Source organism: Musca vetustissima, unplaced genomic scaffold (assembly GCF_032173495.1).
Source record: "Musca vetustissima isolate MV318-11 ecotype Yass unplaced genomic scaffold, APGP_CSIRO_Mvet_v1 utg10372, whole genome shotgun sequence".
Classification (NCBI taxonomy): Eukaryota; Metazoa; Arthropoda; class Insecta; order Diptera; family Muscidae; genus Musca; species Musca vetustissima.
Genome location: NW_026883650.1, coordinates 1 through 24,836, shown reverse-complemented (window position 1 = coordinate 24,836; position 24,836 = coordinate 1). Strand labels below are relative to the sequence as shown.

The window sequence follows — 24,836 nt, the reverse complement described above, 5'->3', positions numbered from 1 at the left end:
CCACTAATCTACGGCCGCTTAACAATTCACCACAAACTGTATCGGGTAATCAGCCACGTTTTCTATCGCGAGGACATACATATCGGGCTGTTGTGGGTGATACATTGGTTCTCCCATGCCAAGTGGAAAATTTAGGTGAGTACCATTTTACCCAGAAAGCAGAAACAAACCAACATCATAAACCTACACTAAATTTCGGTCACACGTTTAACATTATCATATACACAACAACAAAAACTACAACAACATCGACAACAAACTATCATCAATAAACACAATTATTTAAACAATACGTACTAGCTGCGATAATTCAAATGCATTTTTGGTAACTTTTACATGGACAAAGAGAGCCATATAGTCAGTTTGTCTGTCAGATAGCCACCAGATGTTTTAATTCCACCAACTACCACAATGGTATTATATTGTTCCCTCTTAAATGTTGGTATGGCCAGTAATTTACTGGGCATGTATGCGTGTTTACCAAACACATAACATGTAAAGAGTTTAAATACATATGTATATTAGTTGTATATATTCTATATCTCTATGGGAATTTCATTTTCATTTTATAAACATTTATTTTTTGTGTAAATGTTAATGGTCTTTAATTGTTGACTAATAATAATTATGATGATGGAATTGAATAGCAGCCAGTGGTTGTTGTTGAAATACATTATTGTTATTAAAAATATGAATTGTGTGAATGTGTGTTAAATAAATGTAATTATTATGATGTTCCTAATAATGATAATGAATTATTGGCAAGATTTGATGTAAAATGTGTTCAATAGGAATTAGAGTAGATGTTGAAATGTTGAAACTTATATTTGATGAAAACTTAACAACGGGATGTCAAAAGCAAATTTCGGTTCCATATATTCCAGAGAGAATATATAAATCAATGTTGTAATTTTAATATGAATTTGTAATAAGTTGAAATGTTTTGCAAAGTAATTTGACAAAGAGCTGATATTCATAGGTAGCTTTAACTGTCTGAAAAACCATATATCTATATAGCCAATGTATTGGTATGACCAGTTCCCTATGTAGAGAATTTGTTACCTCTTCAACGAAAATGTTTAACTATGTGTGTACTTTCTACTATTACCAGTTCCCATTTAAACACAATTCGTTTCAAAATTAAATGTACGATGAATAACAATCATTTGAAGTTTGTCGAAAAACGATCACAAAATTTTTAAACTTTTCGTTCTGATCTCAACTGTCAACTGTGAGAGATGTGGGTCATACGTAAAATCTCTAGTTCCTTAAAAAATAATTAAGAAAGTGTCTACGTTCCCAAAATATCCTTACAATATTCTTTAATAGTTTTTAAAAAAATATTTAATATAAAATGTACAATATATTTGAGAAATATTACCATATCACCTAAAGATCTTTTTGGAACCGATTAGAATTATAGTTTTTCATATTTTAATGTTATACATCTACTGCCTAAATAACGATCCGGTTCTTAAATATATCTCAGTTAGTCCGCCAGATATACATTTTATAATTTCATACTGATACCTGTGATTTTTCCTTAAAAGGACCATAATAAAACCTCATTAATAGCTACAAAATTTCAAAATTAAATTGAAAATAAGCTTTTCTTAAAATTTTGCTAAACTAAATCCTCTTAGGACATAGTTTAGGACGGAAACGGCACTGGCGTCAACCTTATTTTTAAAAGGTATACAAGACCGAAGTCAAGGTGTAAAATAAGAAAAATTCGATCGTCAATTGTGGTCCGGATTTTTATACCCTACACAACTATGTTGTCAGGGTATTATAGCTTTGTGGAGGCCCAAAAGTTTGCAACGCCGCGAAATATTGGTCCTAGACCCACCTTTAATTATACCGATCGTCATATCTCGACTAGCTGAGACGATCTAGACATGTGTGTCCGTCCGTCTGTCCATTATAATTTGTAAACACGATACAGGCCACAGTTATGGACCAATCTTTTGCATGTAGGACGTGTTCTGGCCAATGAAGACCCCTATTGTTTTTGGTAAAGATCGAATAATATTAAGGGAATGAAATGGACCAAATACTAAATTTTTGTCGATTTTTCTGGTCGCTCCAGCGGCCGAAATTATGATCCGAACATCGTGAAATTTTACATGGAGAAGGGGTTCGAAGAATAAGCATGATTGTTTTGATAAAGATCTGTCAAAATTTAGCGGGTCAAATGGACCCTGACTTTTGTGTGCAAAATTACAAAATTTTTATTCTAGGGCCTATATACTTGATCCTGAAGGACATATGCCCGAGAAGTTGATAGTATATCCAAGAGGAGTAGTTGACCTTTAAATTGATACCAATTATATTGTCGTATGTACTCGGATGTGGGAGTTACACTAAAATATTTACAGGTGCTTACGTATTGAGATATTATTTAGAAACACATTGCCACACTTGAGGGCGGAAATATAGCGCTGATCGCTTTGAAATTTTCCATGAGGATCCATGGGTCTATATCGATTCCTTTTGCCTGTTACAAACATATGCACAAAGACATAATACCCTGTACCACAGTGTGGTGAAGGGTATAAAAATCGGCTTAAATGCACTTTACGGACACCTCTCAGATCATTTTGAAATGTTTATCATAGTTAGTCCTTCTGATGCTGATTACAGCAACATACGTTTTTTCGGGGGGAAATCATTTAGAAAAAATTGAAATTAAATGAGAATTCTGCTCGCGTAGCCCAATTTTCCACATGTGCATAGGAGAAAGTCTCAAATACCCGGCCGAAGGCCGGCTATTTAAACAAATTTAAATTAAAAGAGAATTCTGCTCGCGTAGCCCAATTTCCCACCTGTCCATAGGACAAAGTCTTAAATCCCCGGCCGAAGGCCGGCTATTCAGGAAAAATTGAAATTTAAAGAAAATTTTGTTCTCATTACTCAATTTGTTGTCGGATAATAAGTAAGGGTATAAAATGTAGGTTTTTATTACATTTTGATACTCCATATTTCCGGAAGTACGAAGTTCTCACCAAAAAAAAAAAAAAAATTATGTGGTTGTAATCAGCTTCAAAAGGACTATGTGCTGTAAAAAATTTAAACGTTTCGGAGTGGTATTCTTAAATATATTTAATAAAAAGTGGGGGTATTTTTTGAACTTTGGAACCCCATATCTCGGGAAGTACTGATTTCCCCCCGAAAAAATGTATGTTGCTATAATCGGCATCAGAACGGCTACCTATGGTAAAAATTTCAAAATTATCTGAAAGGTGCCCGTAAAGTGCATTTGTTCCTAAAAATCTTTTAAAAATCTACGCGTTGTGTTGGTTGTGTAAAAAAATATTCTTTAAAAAATTGAAAATGCTCTTTTAAAAATCCACGCCATGTATTGGTCCTTGAAAATGCTCTTTTAAAAATCCACGCCATGTATTGGTCCTTGAAAATGCTCTTTTAAAAATCCACGCCATGTATTGGTCCTTGAAAATGCTCTTTTAAAAATCCACGCCATGTATTGGTCCTTGAAAATGCTCTTTTAAAAATCCACGCCTTTTATTGGTCCTTGAAAATGTTTTTTTTTTTTAAATCAACGCCTTGTATTGGCCCTTGAATTCTTTATGATATATACGTTTCAAATAGTTGTTTCAAATCTACGCTTGTGACAGTCCTTGAAGTATATGTATGCCTAAATCAATCCATTGAAATACTGAAAATATTTCTACTGTTGTATTATACCCTGTCAAAATAAAATGATATATTGATATTTTACCGCAATTATATATGGTGTGTGGACAACTGAACAGTCTATGGAAAAGTATACCCGACATATCCTTAAATTAACGAACATCATACATTTAACATTACATCAATTTATTTAAAAGCAAATTAACACGTACATTTAAATAATAATATGCTATGTCATATCCAACAAAATGCACTATTTGAAGAGAGAAACAAACACACCTCAACACTACTACAACGAAAAAAGTAATGATGATGGAATATATAAAATTCTCAATGCGCACACATCGACACACTTCATTGGCCACACACATACATACACATTGAACAATGTTCAGTCAGTTGAAAATGCTCTTTTAAAAATCCACGCCATGTATTGGTCCTTGAAAATGCTTTTTTAAAAATCCACGCCTTTTATTGGTCCTTGAAAATGTTTTTTTTTTTAAATCAACGCCTTGTATTGGCCCTTGAATTCTTTATGATATATACGTTTCAAATAGTTGTTTCAAATCTACGCTTGTGACAGTCCTTGAAGTATATGTATGCCTAAATCAATCCATTGAAATACTGAAAATATTTCTACTGTTGTATTATACCCTGTCAAAATAAAATGATATATTGATATTTTACCGCAATTATATATGGTGTGTGGACAACTGAACAGTCTATGGAAAAGTATACCCGACATATCCTTAAATTAACGAACATCATACATTTAACATTACATCAATTTATTTAAAAGCAAATTAACACGTACATTTAAATAATAATAATATGCTATGTCATATCCAACAAAATGCACTATTTGAAGAGAGAAACAAACACACCTCCCACACCAACAACAACAACACTACTACAACGAAAAAAGTAATGATGATGGAATATATAAAATTCTCAATGCGCACACATCGACACACTTCATTGGCCACACACATACATACACATTGAACAATGTTCAGTCAGTTGTTCGTTAGATCGTTTGTTTTTGTTGTTGTTGGTTTAATACACCTGCTGTCACTATTGTTAAAATGCTAACTACTGGGAATAAAAACCTATTTCAAGCATGTCCATGGACATGACCAGCACAGTTTAGTATGACAGTAACACATGTTGCATACACTCATGCATGGATATCAATTTGTTGTATTTTTCCTCTCTCCTTCTCTTTTCGTTTATACATATTATAAAATATATGGAAAAGAAAGAAGAAGAAAAAACTGTGCAACATATATAAAATATAAAGTGTCTCTGTATGTATATACATACATAATTGTGCATCACGTTATTTATAGAAAACCATTAGAAATATAATAAAACATGGGTGCAGAAAATGTTAAAATAAATGGATGGCTAACTGGTTGTGACCTATCTAGGATAGCACCGCACTGCCGGGTTAACATCAGTTGAAGTTTAAACACATTGTAACAATGTTTGCAGGTGGCTTTACATATATGTATATGAGTGTGTGTGTGTGTGCGCGCCAGTGGATACGGGTATAATGTGGTCAGCTATGCATATATTTAAGTTGATGTGGTTGTGTGTGAGTGTGGCTGTATGTTCCGCAGTCGTTCATGTAATTTTATATTGTATTTTTTCTTCTATTATTTTTTTTGTTTCGTTATATTTATATTCTTATGCTAACAATTGTGAATTTGCATTTGATGTTATGCATTTCAGCAGTCATCTGCCACCATCACATTAAATGACACGTAACAATTTCAACGGTTTCTACTCTTTTTTTGTTGGACGTTTTGTCTTTTTTTTTTTTTTGCAAGTTTAATGTTGCTGTTATTTTCAACGTCTTCATTAGGATAACGTGGATGAGGATGATCACAGTGACTAAAACTGAAACATTTTTGATACATAACAAGAATTAAAAGAATATAAGTCTTGATTTTATAATTTAAAAAATCCACACTCATGGTAAAATAGTCTTAAGATCATGAAGGTCGTTATATTTTTGTTAAAGAACAACACATTTTTCTTAAAATTCATTGTTATTATCCTGTCGATAAAATTGTTTCTAAAAATCCTCATTTAAAACTGTGAGTATCTTAAGCAAGATATTCTACAGCTCTGAAAGTTCTTTAAAAATGCCCAAACTATTAATTTCCTAAAAACACTCTTTCGGAAGTCGGAAAATCCTTTAAAAATATTAAAAAAATCCTATGAACGTCCATTACAGAAAATTTTTATTAAAAGCCACGCTTATGAAGGTCATTTTATAAATATGAAGACATTCCTATTAAGGTCCTCTAAAAATTATAAAAGTTCTTTCAAAATTATTTAAATAAAAACCCACGTCTATGAATGTCCTTTAAAAAATATTTAAGAAAGATCCACGCTATGAGTCTTAATTAATTAAAAACTCACGCCCATGAATGTCCTTTACAAAAACCACACCAATGAAAACCCAGTAAAAAATTATGAAAATACAAACCCACGCCTATGAATGTCCTTTAACAAATATTTAAGAACCAATAAGGAAAGTTCAAAAGTCGGACGGGGTCGGCTATATGATACCCTTCACCACTTGGGTACAAACAAGAAATGATAATGTGTACAATATCCTTTTGATAAAAGAAACACACCATATTTGGATCGGGTAAAAAACAAATATGATCTACATTGATATTTGAACCAATAAAAACTATATTCTGAAATCGATAAAAAATTGCATGACAATCGAGCAAACTTGAATTTTTGGTGTAACATTTGTATGAAGTCCGGCAAAATTTTGTATGGGAGCTATATGCAAATCTGAACCAATTTCAGCAAAACTTCACATACATCAAACTGGAATTAATTCAGTATGTTGTGCAAAATGTTGTCTCAATCGGACAAATGTTGGGAGTTTAGTGCACTATTTACCCAAAATCAGACGAAAATATATATGGGAGCTATATATAAATCTGGACCGATTTCAGCAAATTTTTCTGTGGAAAATTTTGCCCCAATCGGGCAAACATTTTCAGTTCGGTGCACAATTTACCTAAAATCGCACGAAACTATATATGGGAGTTACATCTAAATCTGAACCGATTCCAACAAAACTTCGCACACAGTAATCTGGACATAATCCAGTACTCTGTGCAAAATGTTGCCTCAATCGGACAAACATCGATAGTATGGTGCACAATTTACACAAAATCGGAGTAAACTGTATATGAGAGCTCTATCTAAATCTGAACCGATTTCAACAAAACTTCACGTTCATCAATCTTTTGTCTCAATCGGACAAATATTGGCAGTATGGTGCTCTATTTACATAAAATCGGACGAAACTATATATGGGAGCGTAATCTAAATCTGAACCGATTTTCTCCAATTCCAATTTGTCCTTGGGCCAAATAAGTGACATGTGCCAAATTTCATCCAAATTGGATCATAATTGCAACCTGTAATTTGTTTACAAAAATACATGAACAGTGTGGTACAGAATAACGGGTAAATATCCTTAAAAAATTCTATGCATATTCTGGAACCATGGGTTTAAAATTTTATCTTTAAAAAAATCTACCCTTACCACAGTGTGGTGAAGGGTATAAATATCCTTAAAAACACCTTATGGTGGTCCATGAAAATTGTATCTTTAAAAAAATCTACGCCTTATGGTGGTCCATGAAAATTTTATCTTTAAAAAACCTAAGCCGTATGGTGGTCCATAAAAATTGTATCTTTAAAAAATCTACGCCTTATGGTGGTCCATGAAATTTTTTTCTTTAAAAAAACCTACGCCTTATGGTGGTCCATGAAAATTTTATCCTTAAAAAAATCTACGACTTATGGTGGTCCATGAAAATGTTAACTTCAAAAAACCTAAACCTTATGGTGGTCCATGAAAATTTTATCTTTAGAAAAATCTACGCCTTATGGTGGTCCATGAAAATATTATCCTCAAAAAATCCACGCCCTATGGTGGCCCTTTAAAAAAAAAATCCACGCCTATGGTGGTCCTGAAAATAAAAAAAAAAATCCACGCCTTATGGTGGTCCATGAAAATATTCTTTAAATTAAAAAAATCCACGCCTTATGGTGGTCCATGAAAATATTCTTTAAAAAATCCACGCCTTATGGTGGCCCTTGAAAATATTATCCTTAAAAAATCCACGCCTTATGGTGGTCCATGAAAATATTATCCTTAAAAAATCCACGTCTTATGGTGGTCCATGAAAATATTATCCGTAAAAAATCCACGCCTTATGGTGATCCATGAAATCCATGATCCACGTCTTGCGTCTCTAAGTCCCTACAGCACTATTTGTTTTGTTAGATTTTAAGAGCGTTGTGTTAATAACCAACCGTATATTTTTCTTAGGTATAAAAAATATTGTTTATAATCCTCGCTTTGTGGTCTGTTAATCTTTGAACAGGCAGATGTATTTAAACTGTTGTGGCTAAATCATTAACCTTTTCTCCAAGTTCACTTGAATTTGGTGCCTCTCTTAAGATCTTAATACTCACCCAGTTGTACTCTTGGTTCCAGTGTGTTAATCAGTCAGTTTTACCCCTTCCACCTGTTCCTTTCCTTTCTCTTTTGTGTTCTGTGTATGACAATTTTTCTCTCTCTTTCTGTGTTGAAACATTGAATGTCATTCAACATGTCATACGTTGTGAACCATGTTAATAGACCATTCTTGCCATTTTATGCTTTTTCTTGTGATGATAATGTGTCTGATGTCTCCAATGCCAGCTACCGTTGCACTCATAACCCTTAGAAACAATGGAGGTGCATATATTTTGTCTAGAATGGAGAAAAACGAAAAAAACACAAATTCCATAACGAAAGACATGCAACAAAATTGCACAAAATGTTTAAATACCTTTCAATCTCTCTCTGTGGCGTTTCTTTCGTCTTCATGGTTATTCATATGATGATGTTTTCTTAGTTTATGTTTTACACGCCTTTTTCTTAATGGGAGTGTGTTTGAGTGTGTATTTCTTTGTTTTGTTTTTCTAGCCTTTTTTCTGTTCTTCTCTCCCAGTCACAGGTCTTAAGGGATCTATTATCTTAAAATGCACTTTGACTGTGCATTGGATATGACTGCGTATTAAATTTCCGTTTCCTTTTTGGTTAAGTGACAAATGCCAGTTTTTATGTGCTGTATGGATGTCAATATGTTTGTGTGTGTGTGGTTATGTGTACAGTTTTTTCGAGTTCATTGTTCTGCATGGTAGTACTGGCCTGCCCCTTTTCGCCGTCTCTGCCTCAGCCAATTGTTTTGTATGGGTATTTCTTCTGTCCTACTATAGTTATGTATGGTTGAGTAGTTTCCTCTTTTTCTTAACAAGTTTTCCAGTTTTTCTTTGGTTTTCATAGAGAATATATTTCACAATTTGTTGGCAATATTTCTTGGAGTATACAGTAATGGGCTGAGACATTAGGAAGCCCTTCAAAAAAATCTGAAAATATTTTTGTAAGGAATTTTTAATGACTTCGAAATCTTAAGGAGGGATATATAGAATCACGACTTTGACAGATCGTCGAACATTTTTCTCAATCTCAATTCTCTCGTCGAATATTTTTCTCAAGGATATATGCTCATATTCACTTTTTGACAATCTTCCCAATATCACAGTGTTTTACTGTTTCTCTCTTTAGAAGCTTGATAAGCACATTACAGTCGTCTGATGTCATTTTTCAATTTGGAATAAATACACACACACAAATATATTCCAAATGGACCATTACACAAAAACAAAAACAATGGATTCTAAAATATTTCTGCGTCATTACAATTCGCGTTAATCTCTTATTTCAAAATGATTTGCCAGCATGATTGGTTTGCTTGCTGAATGGCAGGGCGGGTTGACCCAGTGGGTTAGTTATTGCATTCAATTTGTATAACTGCTGCGGCTAGAAGTTGTGAAAAAATGGAACTTCCAAGCTGAATACGACTAAATGGATTGTTGAATGAATGGATGGTCGTCGTCTAAAGTACATAACTAATTTTCCTATTAATATCAATGACCATGATTAGTTTAGCAGTTTAGTGAACTTTGGTAGTTGGACAGCTGGTCAGTTGATTGTTGGCTTGCAGCCTGGCTGGCCGTCAGATTGGTTGGTTGGCAATTGTTTTGTGATTGACATGCAGAATGTGGTTATTTGTTAAATTGACATTACAATTTTAGTTTTGCGGTTAAATTATACAAAATGCAGAGAATAATGGCAGAATAAATTTTTAGGTTATGAAAACATATGGTTAAATAAATATTGGTCACTGAAAATATATTATTTAAAAAATTCATGTCTTGTAATGGTTGTTGAAAAAATATTTTTTTTAAATCCACGCCTTATTTTTAAAAATCCATGTCATATTCGTTGAAAAATTGCTCCGCAAAAAATCTTCGCCCGTGTTTTTGATAGTCCTTGAAAATTATTTCTTAGCAAGTCCTTTAAAATATTTTTAAATGATCCCTTGAAAAGTATCCTATTTCGATACATTTTTTCCTTCAGGTCTCTCCTGCTCCCTTCTGGCTTCCTTTTTTTTTGCTGTCCCCTTTTCCCCCTGAATTCCGGAAGTCAATTGTTAGCTAGAAGTAGTTCAATTTGCCTTAATATCTTTTCCGTTTCCATAAACAAACGAAATGAATGATTGCCATTTTCACAGGAGTTCATCTGCAGTGATGGAAAATCTACAGCAGCAACAACGAAAAAACAATGGTATTAAAGATGGCCAAGTATTTTTTGTATCATTCCTTTTTTTCCTGTTGAGTCTAAATGTGTACGCAAAGGCAAGGACATTTTTCACTAGGACTTAGACGTACATCCATACATGGAACTTAATAAAAGGACACACGCAAGAGCAAATACAAACGCAATAAAGACAGAATGCAATAGCATGAACAGTTGTATCTGCACATGTATGTGTATGTTTGAATGTATGTATGCCACTAACATCATCTAGTGTATGCGCTTATGACTCGTTCGAAGCATTCCATTGAAATTTCGTTGGCATTGCCCCAAGCAGTACAAGAGTTAATATTCTCAAGAACATTGCAGAAGAGAACCAGAGAAAGAGAAGCTATTATTTGGCAAACTGCAATTCATTTGTGCGTAATAATGATGATGATGAATTCCGGGGAAAAGCTTTTTCCATTTTAAGACTCTGATTCACATTTATGGAAAAGGGACGGAATTAAAGATTTTTAGATTTGAAAAAATTAAATAGCTTTAAAACAAAATGTTTCTAATGGACAATGATTTGTTGTACAGAAAAAAAGTAATACATTATAATTAATTTTTAATTGACCATAAAAACAAATTAACAGCAACCACCATACACAGAAATACATTTAGGAAGCAAAAGAAGAGAAAATAGAAATCGAAATCTTTCAATAAATTTACCACAGCCATTGTACAAATCTTCATTAGACCATTAGTGAAAGTAAAAGGTCAGGCAATATATTAATTGCAGAATGGAGTTTAGGGTAATAAAATACAAATTAATTTAATGTTCTATTAAATGTGGCAAATAATAATGGCTATTCGATATAAATGGTCTAAACAGAAAATTGGTTCAGAAAATTACGCTTCTCTATGGTTTCTGAACAAATAGTACTTAAAAAATCGTATGGTCCTTGAAAAATATTCTCTAATGAATCTACGCTTATGTTTGGTCCTTTAAAAAATTTTTAGATAATCTGCGCTCATGTTCGGCCTTTGAAATTATATTCTTAAAATGTCTAGACTTCTAATAGTTATTGACAAAATATTCTTTAAAAAATGTTCACTTCCAATAGTTCTAGGTCCTATACGGCCTTTAAAAATGCATGCTTAAAATATCTAGTCTTTTAAGTCATTGAAAAAGTATTCCTTAAAAATCTTTGATTCCAATAGTTACAGAAAAAATATTCGTTAAAAATTTTACTTTAATTGTGTCGTGTGGGTTCCTAAAAAATGAGTTAAAAAATTAAGCTTATGATGGTCTTAGAATAAACGATTTTTAAATATATACGCTTATGATGGTCATAGAAAAAAGATTTTTAACCAGTGAGCGGACCAGTATAGTCGGACGGGGCCAACCATACTATACCCTACACAACTACCACGGAGCTCTAACTTTCTGTGGATTTTTATTCCGAGCCTGGACAACATTTCTTGATATTTTCATCTCATTTCCGATTAGAGGTCAACAGCACCTCCTCCTTACAATGACATATTTTCCGAGTATTACTAATATTCAGTACAGCCCTTCTAATTAATTTTCCAAATTCCCTTCATTTTCACCGACTCGAAAACACACACAAATTTAAGTTTTCCCCCACTTCATCCCAAAATTATTATCTGATCATGGATCTGGACTTGGACCCTCATGGAAAACGGCAATGCGACCAGCACTATATTTTCGACCTCTAGTGTGGTAATGGGTTACTAAATAATATATGAATACGTAAGCACCTGTAAATATTTAAGTGTAACTCCCACATCCGAGTACATTCGTCAATATAATTGGTATAAATTTAAAGGTCAACCACTCCTCTTGGGTATATTTTCAATTTCTTGGGTCTATGTCCTTCAGGGGTAAATATATACGCTATAGAATACAAATTTTGTAATTGTTTACACAAAAATCAGGGTCCATTTGACCAGCTACATATTGACCGATCTTTATCAAAACAGGCATGTTTATTCTTGGCCCATTCACCTTCCCCATGTAAAAATTCGCGGTGTTTTGGCCATAATTGAGGCCGCTGGCAGAAAATCAGACAAAAATTTAGTTTTTGGGCCATTTCATCCCCTTAATATTAACTGATCTTTACCAATAACCAATGACAGATGGACGGACGGACACACATATCTAGATCGACTCAGCTAGTCGAGATATCTCGATCGGTATATTAAAAGGTGGGTCTAGGACCAAAATTTCGCTTCATATAGTCCTTGAAAAATATTCTTTAAAAAATCTACGCTTCATATAGTCCATGAAAAATATTCTTTAAAAAAATACGCTTCATATAGTCCTTAAACAAATATTCTTTAAAAATTCTACGCTTCAAATAGTCCTTGAAAAATATTCTTTAGAAATGATACGCTTCAAATAGTCCTTGAAAAATATTTTTTAAAAAATCTTCGTTTTACGTAGTTCTTAAAAAATATTCTTTAAAAAATCTTCGCTTCCAATAGTCCTTAAAAAATATTCTTTAAAAAATGTACGCTTCACATAGTCCTTAAAAAAAGAATTATTTAAAAAATCTACGCTTCAAATAGTCCGTGAAAAGATATTCTTTAAAAAATGTCCTTGAAAAAATATTCTTTAAATAAAAAATATGCGCTCCAAACAGTCATTTGAAAAATATTCTTTATAATTTCAATGCTTCAAATACTCCCTAAAAATATAAAATCTACGCTTCAAATATTCCTTAAAAATATATTCTTTATACAATTTACGATTCAAATAGTCCTTGAAAAAATATGCTTTAAAAAATTTACACCCCTATTAAGTTATTAAAAAAAATATTCTCTAAATTTAAGTGGTTATTGGAAAAGGGTTCTTTATAAACCACTGCTTCTTTTTGGTCCTTGAAAAATATTCTTATAAAAATGACCCTTTTTTAATTTAACATTTATTTTCGAATAAAAGTGTCGATTTTTCTTTCCTGCTCTAGTGTATGAATTGACATTTTCCAAACGAAGTTGATTACCATCAATTGACATACAGTGAGTGTAAAAAGTATTTTGCCTCAATAAAAATTTGAAAAAATTCTAATATATACGTCTGAAGCCAGCAAACTAAAGATGTAAAATGACTTAGATATGATGGAGTACATTTGTGGACATATTTAGATCGTATTTCTGCAAGAATCACAGCGAAAGACCTATTGGTCTCGAAGATATCGGCCGAAATATATAATAATCCAAAAATGTTTATCACAAAAAAATATTTTGCTTTTTATTATTATTTTAGAAAAAATTGTTACATTGGACACGTTTGGTCTTTTTATAGTTACAATTGCGGTTAACCACATACTATAAGCGATTTGACCACGATTTCATTACATTACGGCATTTTTTCGTGGGTATTTTCTCACATTTACATTCAATACATTCTCCATCAGTATTTCATTTAATATTTGGTATTTTCTCGTCCTAATCTTAAGATGAGAGTATTAAACATAGTCATTGGGGCTTCAAAACTTCCCAAATATGTTTAGAATAATAAAGAAGAGGTTTTGCAAAATATAACGCGAGGACAGAACCTTAAAAACTATAAAAACCAAAATCCGACAAACAAATTATTTAAAAAAAATTCGCGAAACTCAAATTTTTTGACTTCGAAATTTGTATGGTCCAGTAATATTGATCTAGGAACCAATATATGCAATGTAAATACCAATAAGTGGGTCAGATTCAAAGATATGAACAGTTCTAAAGCAATAGTAATAAAAACCAATACATGAAGTTGGGATAAAACATCATTATTCGTCAAATCCTATTGTCTTCTGAAAAACTCTGGTTGCTGGTAGCGAATACGCATTCTATATTTTATCTCCGATTAACACCATCAGTTGCGAATAAAATGCAGTAGGGAATAAACGGGTCGATGTATTTTTTTTCGAAATAAGATGTATTTCTATTGCCAGAAAACTGTCCATATATTTGAATCTGACCTCCTTATCGCTATTTTCATCGTATATTTTGGTTCCTAGATCAATAAAAATGAACCATAAAGTTTTCGAAGTTAGAAAAATGGGGTTTCGCGATATTTTTTTAAAAAATTTGTTTGTCGGATTTTGGTTTTAATAGTTTTTAAGGTCCTGTCCTCGCGATATATTTTGTAAAACCTCCGTTTTATTATTCTTAACATATTTGGGGTGTTTTGAAGCCCCGACGACTATATTTAATGCTCTGATTTTGAGATTAGGACGAGAAATTACCAAATATTGAATGAAATGTTGCTGCAGAATGTATTGAACGTAAATGTGAGAAAATACTCGCGAAAAATGACGTCGTTTATTGGAATCGTTGCCAAATCGCTTATAGTATACCCGCAATGGTAACCACAAAAAGACCAAACGTGTTCTATGTAACAATTTTTTCTAAAATAATAATAAAAAGCAAAATACTTTTTTGTGATAAACATTTTTGGATTGTTATATATTTCGGCCGATATCTTCGAGACCAATAGGTCTTTCGCAGTGATTCTTGCAGAAATACGATCTAAATATGTCCACAAACATACTCCATTATACATTCATTTTACATATTTAGTTTGCTGGCTTTAGGCGTATATATTGGATTTTTTTTCAAATTTTTATTGAGGCAAAATACTTATTACACTCACTGTATATATTTATATAAAATTCAATTTACAACATAAAAATCAATTCTTCAAACGAAACAAATCTTTCAATGTGCATTTTCTACGAAGCTAAAAAATTTACCCAATTGAGTTTCTTTCACCGATGATTTAAGATGAATAGTTGACTCAGAGCAGCACTAATCAATCAAACTATATCCTTTCATTTCCTTTTTGCTCTGATTTCTGCTATAGAAAACAAATCACCATACATCAGCACCTAAGTAATCAAGAAAATACACACATACACGCACACACACACATTGCCATTGAGCTTAAAAGGATTAGTTAAAACAATACAATTTGATTCTTTTGCTTTACACTCAAGATTAACTTTTAATCAAATCAACTCTTTTTTTCCTGCTTTTTTTGTTTTTTCAAGAAATGCCTGGAAGAAAAAAAAAACAACAACCTGAAACTGGTATTAGAAAAATCAACCTGAACTGCCAATCATGAGAGTAGAGTAGGAAAATATAAAAAAAAAAACAGAAAAAAAACTTTAGAAAAAACAATAACAAGAAATCTAATGAAATTAAAGAATCAAAAGGGTACTTCTTCTGGTTGAAGTATAGAGAATGAATACAATCAAATGTACAAATAAATGAAATGAATGAAATAAAAGTAGTAGAAGATTTGTATAACCAGGAAAACTAAATAAAAAGTACGAGTTAAATGTATTTAGTGTGTAACAGTAGCAACTATAAACAAGTATTTTAATATGGTTTTAAGAGAGAAGGCCAGGAGGGAGGGGAGTGAGTTGAACAACATGTTTTAGACACACATTTTCAGAAGCATCAATAAAGCAATAGCTCTTACCATTTATTGCTAAGAAACAAGAATTACGACCATTAAACTGCCACATAAAAGTAACGAGAGAGTATTTGTAAATGATTTGAGACCAGCAAACTAATTGACCATAAAATTCAATAATAAAGAGGCCAATGTATTTCTAAACACAAAAATCAAGAAGGATATTTTCCAGGAACAAACTGAATCGTGAATGTTTTTATTTTGTATTATTTTTTAAATATTTGGGAGGATTAAAGACCAAACAGCGACATGGACTTTTTAAATATTTGGGATTTTTACAGCATATTTTTTTAAGATCCACACAGATTTTTGTTTCATGGGTCAAAAAGAGGCATGGATTTTTTTAAAGATTATTGCTTCAACGATCAAGAAGAGGCGTGGATTTTTTATAGATTATTGTTTCAAGAATCAGAAAGAGACTGGGATTTTTTAAAGCTTATTGTTTCAAGGATTCAAAAAAGAATCATGGATTTTTTTAAAAGATTATTGCTTCATGGATCAAAAATAGGCGTGGATTTTTATAAGATTATTGTTTCAAGGATCACACATAGGCACATTTTTCCAAAGACCACAATAATATATTTTCCTGAGACCAAACAGGAGCATATATTTTTATACCTTTCACCACACTGTGGTACAGGGTATTATGTCTTTGTGCATATGTTTGTAACAGGCAAAATGAAACGAGATAGACCCATGGTTCCTTTTGAGAATATGCATAGAATCACTTTTTAAGTCGATGTATGCATGTCCGTCCGTCTGTCCGTCCGTCTGTAGATTTTAAATGGTAAACATGGTACAGGTCGCATTTATGATCCGATTGGGATAAAATTTGGTACAAGTCACTTATTCGGCCCAATGGCGAACCCTATTGAAATTCAAGAAAATCGAGTCAGATTTAGAAAGAAGATTGAATTAAAAGAAAAAAATAAATCCTTTAAGAATATTTTGTAGGCGTATTTTTTTCAAGGGTCAAGCTGAAGCCTTTATTTTTATGAATATTTTTCAGAGACGAAAGAAACAAGCTCAAACAGAAGCATCGTTTATTTTGTGAAAAATTTTCAAATTCAATTTTTTCTGTTTTCACTGATTTAAAGCTTTTAAATTAAAGAATATGTTTCTAGGGTCTATTTGAAGTGTAGATTTTTTAAAGAATATGTTTTCAAGGACTATTTAAAAAGTAGATGTTTTAAAGGACTATTTGAATCGTAGATTTTTAAGGAATGTTTTTTGAATGACTATTTGAAGTGTAGTTTTTTTTATCCTACACAACTATGTTGTCAAAAGTGTGTAACGCCGCGAAATATTGGAGCTAGACCTACCTTTAAGTATACCGATCGTCATATCTCGACTAGCTGCTTCGATCTAGACATGTGTGTCCGTCCGTCTGTCCATTATAATTTGTAAACACGATACAGTCCACAGTTATGGACCAGTCTTCACGAAATTTTGCATGTAGGATCGGTTCTGGCCAATGAAGACCCCTATTGTTTTTGGTAAAGATCGGTTCATATTAAGGGGACGAAACGGAACAAAAACTTTTTTGTCGGCTTTTCTGGTCGCTCCAGAGGCCGCAATTATGGCCCACACACCGCGAATTTTTGCATGGAGAAAGGGGATCGGGCCAAAGAATAAGCATGCCTGTTTTCATAAAGATCGGTCAATATTTAGTGGGTCAAAAGGACCCTGACTTTTGTGGGAAAAATTACAAAATTTGTATTCTATAGCGTATATATTTACTCCTGAAGGACATAGACCCGAGAAGTTTATAGTATATCCAAGAGGAGTGCTTGGCCTTTAAATTGATACCAATTATATAATCGTATGTAATCGGATTATTTAGTAACCCATTACCACACTAGAGGACGGAAATATAGCGCTAATCGCTTTGAAATTTTCCATGAGGTTCCAGATATGGTCAAGGACAAAGCCTATAATTTTCGATTACGGTCAGATAATAATTTTGAGATGAAGTTGGCGGAAAAGTTAATTTTTTGTGTTTTTTTGAAGTCAATATATAGTTGTGTAGGGTATCGTATGGTCGGACCCGTCCGACTATACTGTTCCGCTCACTGATTTAAAAATATTTTTCAAGGACTATTTGAAGCGTAAAATTTTTAAAGAATATTTTCTACAGGACTACTTGCAGCGTATATTTTTTGAAGAATAGTTTTCAATGATTATTTTTTTTAAATAATATATTTTTAGGGACTACATGAAGCGTTGATTATTTAAAGAATATTTTTTCAAAAAAAAAAGCGTAGTTTTTTAAAGCATCTTTTTCAAGGACTATTTATAGCGTTGAAGTCTTAAGGATTATTTGAAGCGTAAAATAGATTTTTTAAAGAATATTTTTTGAAGGACAATTAGAATACGTTTACTAGAAACGATTCGTTTTATTTTGAAAAAAGAACAACTTAAAACATATAAAGACCAAAACAACACCAACAACTTATGTCTGCCTACACTAGATAATGACTTTTAGAGTTATAAATAAACATGTAGGGAAGCATTGCTAATAGTTTGGCCATTGTTCGCGTCTGTTTTATTTCACCTGACTGGCTGCAATGCAATTTAATCCAATAAAACAAATTAAATGTCAAATATAGAAATTAAATACAAAGACAAACTACAAATACACCCACGCCCTCACGGTTTGTTTGTTTATCTGTTTACCCCTTTGAGTTGTAATGGTAGACGGAGGAAATGGTGTGAGTGACTTCCTAGAATTATGACCCAAACCCGTTTTGTTAGCTATTTTACAATTCAATACTTTTATTAGTTTTTAATGCAAACAAAGATAAAGGCGAATGGAAGGAGACAAAAAATCATTGATTTCTCTTCTTTTTTTTTGTGTACACATTTTTACCAGTATAAACTGTAAAGTAAACACAGGGAATAAAATAGAGGATATAAAATGACCATCATGTAAATCCTTTTTTATGTGTTTTTAATTCAACAAATCGTGAAGATTTCTATCCCTCACTGCCGACTTTTTTATTTGTTTTTCTATGGGTTTTTCATAAGCTTAAGCTTGTTGCGGGTCGAGTGTGATGGGTTGAGGAGGGGATATGGTATTTTGCTTCCGCGTAGCTTTTCTTTTTTTTGTTGTACTTCTACAATTGTACGACTATAAATTGGATTTTAATGAAATTTAATACTTTTCATGCTTTGTTTATCCGTGTCTATCTTTTGGTTTTAATTTCTATTTAGCTAGTATTAATTGCACAAATAATGAGGAAGTCGAGAGAGCGGAATCAATGGTTGATGGGGGTAATAGGGAAAAGTGTGAGATATTTAAATAAAGTGTGGAATTTAAAATAAAGTGTAGCAGGAAATTAAACACTGACCTTTAATCGCCTTTATTTCTTTCATTCGATTTAGAAATTATTTTCGGTTTCACATTTTATGTACCACCGAATGGCCAATTTTATTTGCCTCATTTAATAGCGCATTAAATTAATTTGTATTTTATTGTCCGGAGCTCCTTTTGACAATGGAGTCATTGTCTTCAAATTTACTCTTCCTTATGGTTGTGTATAATGGCCGGGGTAAAGTATTTTTTTATTCAGGGGCCAAAACAAAAATTTGTTTAGGAAACAAGCCGAAGGCTAGATTTTTAAGAATATTTTCCTAAAACTAACATCGGCCTAGGATTCTTAAAGAATATTTTATCAAGTAAAAAAATAATACGATTCTTTTTACCATTTACTCCATGGATTGCTGAAGGAAAACATACTCCTTAACATCTGTACGACATAAATATTCTCAACACATATTTTCGTCCTGGGATTTATTTTACTAGCCGCCTTTCCCTTATGTTATCGCCAGGCTTGTAACTATCATCACAAACAACACATTTATATCTAACTATCCAATATCACATATTATTCTTATAAGAAAATAAATTCCAAAAACTACAAATATCCCTCTTTTTGTCTCCTTCCCATAAATCACATGAGATTTTAATGCTGACTATCGTCCTTGTTTTTTTCACTTCTTACAGGAAACTTTGTGTTATTGTGGCGTCGTGGCATTAATGTCCTAACAGCCTCCAACATAATGGTGACACGGGATGAACGTATAAGACTGATAGATGGTTATAACTTAGAAATATCCGATTTGGAGCCACAAGATGCCGGTGATTATGTGTGTCAAATTAGTGACAAAGTAAATCGTGATCAAGTGCATACTGTGGAAATATTGGGTAAGTACGGAACAAAATAATAAAAAAGCAAAATGAAAATAGAACTGTTATATGTATTTGAAAACTAAACAAAACGAAGATAGAATTGTTATATGTATTTGAAAATATAAATTTTTCTCCGTGTATTTTTTTCAGTACCACCTAGTGTTCGTGCCACACCCACCTCGGGTAATTTACAAGCTCGCAAAGGTGGCCCCGTCACAATGGAATGTAAAGGATCTGGCAATCCAGTACCATCTATATATTGGACGAAAAAGGTAGGTGGCAGAGATTTGTAATTTAAAAAAAAAATAAGTTTTTTGCCATTTGAAAAATATTTTCCTAATTTTTGGTTTATTTGTCTCAGAAAGCAATTTGAACACCCATCATAAATAGTGGATTTTTAAACAGAGATTTGGATATTTTATAGAAAATATTTTATAAAACCCAAGTTTAGTTTGCTTAGTGGGATGTTTTTGTAAGTGGCTGTCGGAATATTTGTAAGTGGCCAATGGAGGCGTAGATTAAAAAAGAAGATTTTAAAAGGATTTTTTAATGACCACTTTTTAATGACTAATGACCAACACCTTTAAAATATTTATACCCTTCACCACACTGTGGTACAGGGTATTATGTCTTTGTGCATATGTTTGTAACAGGCAAAAGGAAACGAGATAGACACATGGTTCCTTTTGAGAATATGCATAGAATTACTTTCTGAGTCGATTTATGCATGTCCATCCGTCTGTAGATGTTAAATTGTAAACAAAGTACAGGTCGCATTTATGATCCGATTTGGATGAAATTTGGCACAAGTCACTAATTTGGTCCAATGACGAATCCTATTGAAATTCGGAAAAATCGGTTCAGATTTAGATATAGCTCCCATATATAGTTTCGTCCGATTTAAGGTAATGGTGCACCAAAGTCCTTCTATATGTTTCGATTTGCATGAAATTTGGCATAGAGTACTGAATTAGGTGCTGAATGATGTCTGCCAAGTTTCGAGAAAATCGGTCCAGATTTAGATATAGCTCCCATATATAGTTTCGTCCGATTTCATGTAAATGGTGCACCAAAGTCCCTATATATCCTTCGACTTGCACGAAATTTGGCATAACGTACTTAATTGAGCCTAGAATGATGTCTACCAAGTTTCATGAAAATCGATCCTGATTTAGATATAGCTCCCATATATAGTTTCGTCCGATTTAAAGTAAATGGTGCACCAAAGTCCCTATAAATCATTCGATTTGCACGAAATTTGCCATTGAGTACTAAATTAGGTCGAGAATGATGTGTGCCATGTTTCGAGAAAATCGTTTCAGATTTAAATATAGCTCCCATACATAGTTTTGTCCGATTCTATGGAGCACCAAATTTCGTATATACATTTCGATTTGCATGAAATTTGGCAGAACGTACTGAATTGAGCCTAGATGTTTCGAGAAAATCGGTCCAGATTTAGATATAGCTCCCATATATAATTTCGTCCGATTTCATGTAAATGGTGCACCAAAGGCCCTATATATCTTTCGATTTGCACGAAATTTGGCATAACGTACTGAATTGAGCCTAGAGTGATGTCTGCAAGGTTTCGAGAACATCGGTCCAGATTTCTATATAGCTCCCACATATAGTTTCGTCCGATTTCATGTAAATGGTGCACCAAAGTCCCTATATATCTTTCGATTTGCACGAAATTTGGCAGAACGTACTGAATTGAGCCTAGAGTGATGTCTGCCTTGTTTCGTGAAAATCGGTCCAGATTTAGATATAGCTCCCTTTTATTATAGATTGATTTTAAGTAATTGACGCACCAAGGAACAAATAGGAACAAAACGTTCTGAAATTAGTATAACCTAACCTGTGACAAATTTGTTTGAAATCGTTTAATATTTGGATAGAGCTTCCATATATATTTTCGCCCGATTGATGTCAGATTGACAGCAAATTTTGCACAACGTACAAAATTGAGCATAGAATTACGTAGTTGCGTTTTCTAGAAGTACAGACATAGCCCAACGGATGACCTATTTATATTTGTTTGAAGTCGATTTACATACTTTATGGATAGATCTAGGTGGATTCACATTTAGATAAATATCACATATTTTATATCATCCAATTTCATATTAATAGCCCTGTTTAATATACCCATAGTGGTGAAGGGTATCATATAGTCGGCCCCGTCCGACTTTACTACTTTCCTTACTGGTTTTAAAGTCAAATTGTTCAAGGCCAAAGGGAGGCGTGTATTTTAGAAGACTATTTTTTCAAAGGCCAATTTAGGTATGGAGTTTTATACAATATATTTTTAAGTAACAAACTTTTTAAAAATAACATTTATCAAGACCAACGAGAGGCGTGGATTTTTTATGAATATTTGTTGAAGGATCAATTGAAGCATGGGTTTTTATGGAAAATATTTTCAAAGACAAAGTTGTTTGGAATGTAAATATTTCGAAAGTTTGAACAGTTTAAACTAAATTAACTGTAATTTTATCATTCTAGGCTTTAAAACTTCCCTATGGAATATTCGGTATTTGGGAATGCCAAAAATCGATTTATATTCAATTGATAATAGAAATTGTTTTTAACAAATATTTTAAAGATTTATTTGAGGTTTAATACGATATTGTTCACGTCCGTCCATTTGACAGGGAATTTTGCACATACAACCAAATCCAGTAAAAGAACGGATTTAAATTTTGGCTCTTAAAAATATATTCTTTAAAAATCCAAAATGGTTGGTCCTTTGAATAAAAATATCAACACTTGTTAAAATATCCACGTATTCTCTTAAAATCCATATATATCCTTTAAAAACCAAAAACCCAGCATATCTTAACTAAATTATTAAAAAATATTGTTAGTCCTTCCAAAATTAAATTTTGACTAACTAATGTGGTATGGTGTCAATTTTATTAATATCACCAATATTCAATTAGTTTTTTTAAATAAATATTCTTTACATTTTCGTGAAAAAATATTCTTTACATCAATTACCCAATTTCTCAAACATTCTACCTCATTCTCTATATCTGCCTTTCGAAGCCCTATACAAGAATTAAGTACTGTATATATATTTTACTACATACAACTTCTACTGCACATAAGCTACAGCATAGATGTTTATCAGGTGTTGACACATTCAGGTTAAGCAACATGCATAATACCTTTAAAACTCACACGCATGTATAATCACCTATACACACAAACGAATTAAAGGCACTCTAGTAGGACATTACCAGCAGGAGAACGACAATGTTAATGACAACACCAGGATACATATGACGACGATGATGATAAGACAAAAGAGTAATTGTTGCACAACATTTAAGTTTAACCAAGGACCAGCATTGACAATAACAACAACAATGAGAACAATAGTAACACAACAGCAGCAACCTCAAAGCTAACCTACATAACTATAAATTGGACATTTAAAGGACAATGCTTGGTCAACTTTAGACAGAAGTAAAATTTGTCTGAAAGAACACAGCCTCTTTTGTTACACGAACAACAACAATAAAAAAACAACACAACTTTACATGCTCAAAAACCTTGTCATAGACTTAGAAATGAACAAATCTCGAAACAACTTAAAACAGGTGCAAAATCTTAATTGAATTTGAATTCTTGCAAATGAAAATAGAGAGAAAAGTTCGGTGTGAGTGAGTGTGTATGTGTGTTTCTAGGCACTTTTCCAAGAATTTCAATTTAATGGAATTTAATTTCATGGGAAATACCTTGAAGTTTTTTTTGTCTTCTTCTCAAGTAATCTTGATGCTACAATGTCTTGACAATTTCATTGTTCTTAACCTTCTGTGTGACTGTATGCATGGGTGTGTGTATGTGTGGGCATATATGATTTAAGATTTAAATCAGGTTATTAGTAGGAAATCTTTGTGGCATAGATATGACATCATTTTTACCTTGACTTACTGAAGTGGCGTAGAAAGCTTATTTTTGGCAAAGAGGATTAGGCACATTTCATAAAATATAAGCTAAAGTCTTTCTATGGGTTTCATAAATTTCGCCTTCTACACAGAAAGCCTTATCTGTGCCACTGTTCTGCTGAATAGTAGTTCTCGTAGTAACACACGCACACATAAACACTAATTGCAATTATATTCTGACGCAATAAACTTTCATTAGAGAAAATTAAAATGAAATATTAATTGAAATTGATATTTTGTGTGTGTGCGATTGTGGCTTTTCTAAACTACAATTATGTGTTGTTGTCGTTGTGTGCGCGTGTGTGTGTGGTTTGTTATCAAGCCACATATAAATTACTAGATGACTGTTATTCCCATTTGATTTGTTGGCCAGATTCAAATAAGTATTTTTGCTAATGAATTACTTTTCCTACGACATGGATTGCTTTAAACTCGCCCCAATTGACATAAATTAATGTGAATTATATGTGCTATTAATGAAATCATTTTGTGGTATAATTGTTGAGAATTACTTAATTTTTCATATAATTTTCAATTTGTAAATATTTAAGGTAAGGTTAAGTCATTGTGACATACAAAAGATATAGGCAATAAATTTACTTAGAATAAGTTTAAGGAAATTAGTTGAAATGGATATACGAAGTCTAGACAAAAAAAAGGCCAGTTAAATTTTTATCAAAACATAAAATGTTTAGTTACCATATAATGGTAACATTGATGTAATCCTGCTCAGATAAAATGTACATACGCCAGATTTTTTTCCGAATCCTCAAAAAAATCAGGTTTTGATTTTTATTTTATCTCCTCAAAAACAACAAAAATGTTCCTTTCATCGGTCAGACTATGACAGCTATTAGAAGTTAAACA

At 32.4% G+C, this 24,836-nt stretch overlaps 1 protein-coding gene across 1 annotated transcript; it reads left to right on the top strand.

The window, feature by feature from the left end:
- LOC133330574 (neogenin-like) lies at positions 1 to 20,306 on the top strand (the record flags this gene model as incomplete). Its single annotated transcript, XM_061539012.1, has 3 exons — positions 1 to 135; positions 19,828 to 20,028; positions 20,164 to 20,306. Coding segments are annotated over 3 exons (479 nt in total), but the record flags the coding sequence as incomplete, so codon positions are not given.
- Positions 20,307 to 24,836: the final 4,530 nt, after the last annotated feature.